We start from the raw sequence: 1,834 nt of genomic DNA on the forward strand, positions 1-1,834 counted from the left end.
AATGAAATAATAGAAATCAGAATTAAGTATTTCTATAAAAAAATTACTGAAAGTTAAATATATTTTAAAGTTGTTATCACTTCGAAAGCGAGACAAGGAGTAATCAGTTACCAAGAAAATATAAGCTATCCCAGAACCAAATCATCTAAAAATAACTTGCATACCAAAACCAATCATCCATCACTCAACTTGCAAAACCAGTTCAATCACCCATAACAAAAGGAACAAAGACAAACATGAACGGATAAAACCGCAAAAGATTTAGTTTGGCCTTTAAAGGAAATAACTACCGTATTTATTATTAAAAGAGAACTTCGCTTAATTTAACCTTTTCTACACACTCCCCCCTCTAGTTAAAAAATGACATCGGCATTTTCTTAAGAAACAATTATTAATAAAACCTGGATTTATAAAAAAATAACCTTATAATCAATTCGAAAAACAAAAATGCAATACACTGTATTCATATGACGACAAATATATCATATTATTTAAGATATACTGCCCTCCTATAACTATTTTGCAATAGTTAAACAGTAAAATATAAAGAAATAATGCAATACAGTAGAGTTGTCAATTCTACTTGAAAATAACAAATACATAGTATATACCTCCATACATAGGGCATATACGTAATTTAAAATGACTGCATAAAAAAATGAAACACCCTTATACAATAATTATACCCATTCTCCATACCTATCCGGTGGATGTATCACACGTCTAGGGCGTGGGATAGGGCGTGAAGATGAAACAGGCGTATGTACTTGAATGACTGGAATAGTCACTGGAGTACTTGGTCTACTCACTGGAGTAACTGGTCTACTTACTGGAGTAACTCGTACACTTACTGGAGTAACTGAAACACTTACTGAAGTAACTGGAACACTTACTGGAGTAACTGGGATAGTTACTGGAGTAATTGGAACACTTACTGGAGTAACTGGAACACTTACTGGAGTAACTGGTACACTCACTGGAGTAACTGGGACATTGTCTGGGGAATATGTTACAGGATTGGGGTGAATCCTGGGAACCAGTGAAGGGATAGAAATAGAAGGAGCATCAGAAGAATGTCCATAATCAACGCGATTATTGCGAAATCTCCTCTGTGGTATGATGTATACACCAGATGATGATCCAGAATCAGCATCTTACTCTTTTTGTATAGAAACACGTCTAGGTTTTGGTTTAGGCTTAGTTTCAACATGTAAATCTGCATCTTCTTTAGGAATAGAAATAAATGGAAGAAGCATATTTCTGTGAAGGGTTCTGAAAGGACCTTTTCGAGACTTAAGTTGTACTTTATATACAGGTTGGCCAGAAATGGTATGTCAATGATAACACTTCTCCCACTTATCTGCCAGCTTCTGTCTCCCTTGAAGATTGACTTTTCGGACCAAAACAATATCGCCTACAACCAATTTGTTCTCGCGAACCCTACGGTCATATTGCTTCTTGTTTTGATCAGCCCGCTTCTTGGCAACATCCCAAGCTAACCGATAAGCATTTTGAAGGCGTTCCTTCAAACGAGAAACATAAGTAATAAGAGAAAGATGTTCAGAGTTGGAAGGAAAAGTACCAAGATAAGCATCAACAGAAAGACGGGGATGCCATCCAAACATAAGAAAGTGCGGAGAAAAACCTGTAGAAGAGTTCTTGGTGGCGTTATAAGCCTGAACAAGAGAAGGAACAAAATCTGCCCACTTAGATTTGTGATCTTCTGCCATAGTACCTAACATTCTGAGTAGGGTCCGATTAAATTGCTCGGCTGATGGATTTCCCATAGGGTGGAAAGGAGTGGTTCTTGTCTTTCGGACATTTGCAATCTTGC

The 1,834-nt window shown here is 36.7% G+C and overlaps 1 protein-coding gene across 1 annotated transcript; it reads right to left on the bottom strand.

The window, feature by feature from the left end:
• Nucleotides 1–680: 680 nt before the first annotated feature.
• Nucleotides 681–1,256, bottom strand: LOC132740226 (merozoite surface protein CMZ-8-like). Its single transcript, XM_060728087.1, has 2 exons — nt 1,159–1,256; nt 681–1,029 (listed from the first exon to the last, which is right to left on the bottom strand). Exons 1-2 carry the CDS (start codon nt 1,254–1,256, stop codon nt 681–683), a joined length of 447 nt encoding a protein of 148 aa, XP_060584070.1.
• Between the last annotated feature and the right edge of the window lie 578 nt (nt 1,257–1,834).

The sequence above is a fragment of the Ruditapes philippinarum genome, unplaced genomic scaffold (genome assembly GCF_026571515.1).
Source record: "Ruditapes philippinarum isolate M1 unplaced genomic scaffold, ASM2657151v2 ctg6606_1_1_1_1, whole genome shotgun sequence".
NCBI lineage: Eukaryota > Metazoa > Mollusca > Bivalvia > Venerida > Veneridae > Ruditapes > Ruditapes philippinarum.

Coding starts and splice junctions, on each gene's coding strand:
- LOC132740226 (XM_060728087.1), bottom strand. CDS start 1,256: ATGCTTCTTCCATTTATTTCTATTCCTAAAGAAGATGCAGATTTACAT. Junction 1,030..1,158: donor CGTGTTTCTATACAAAAAGA/GTAAGATGCTGA, acceptor ACTGGTTCCCAG/GATTCACCCCAATCCTGTAA.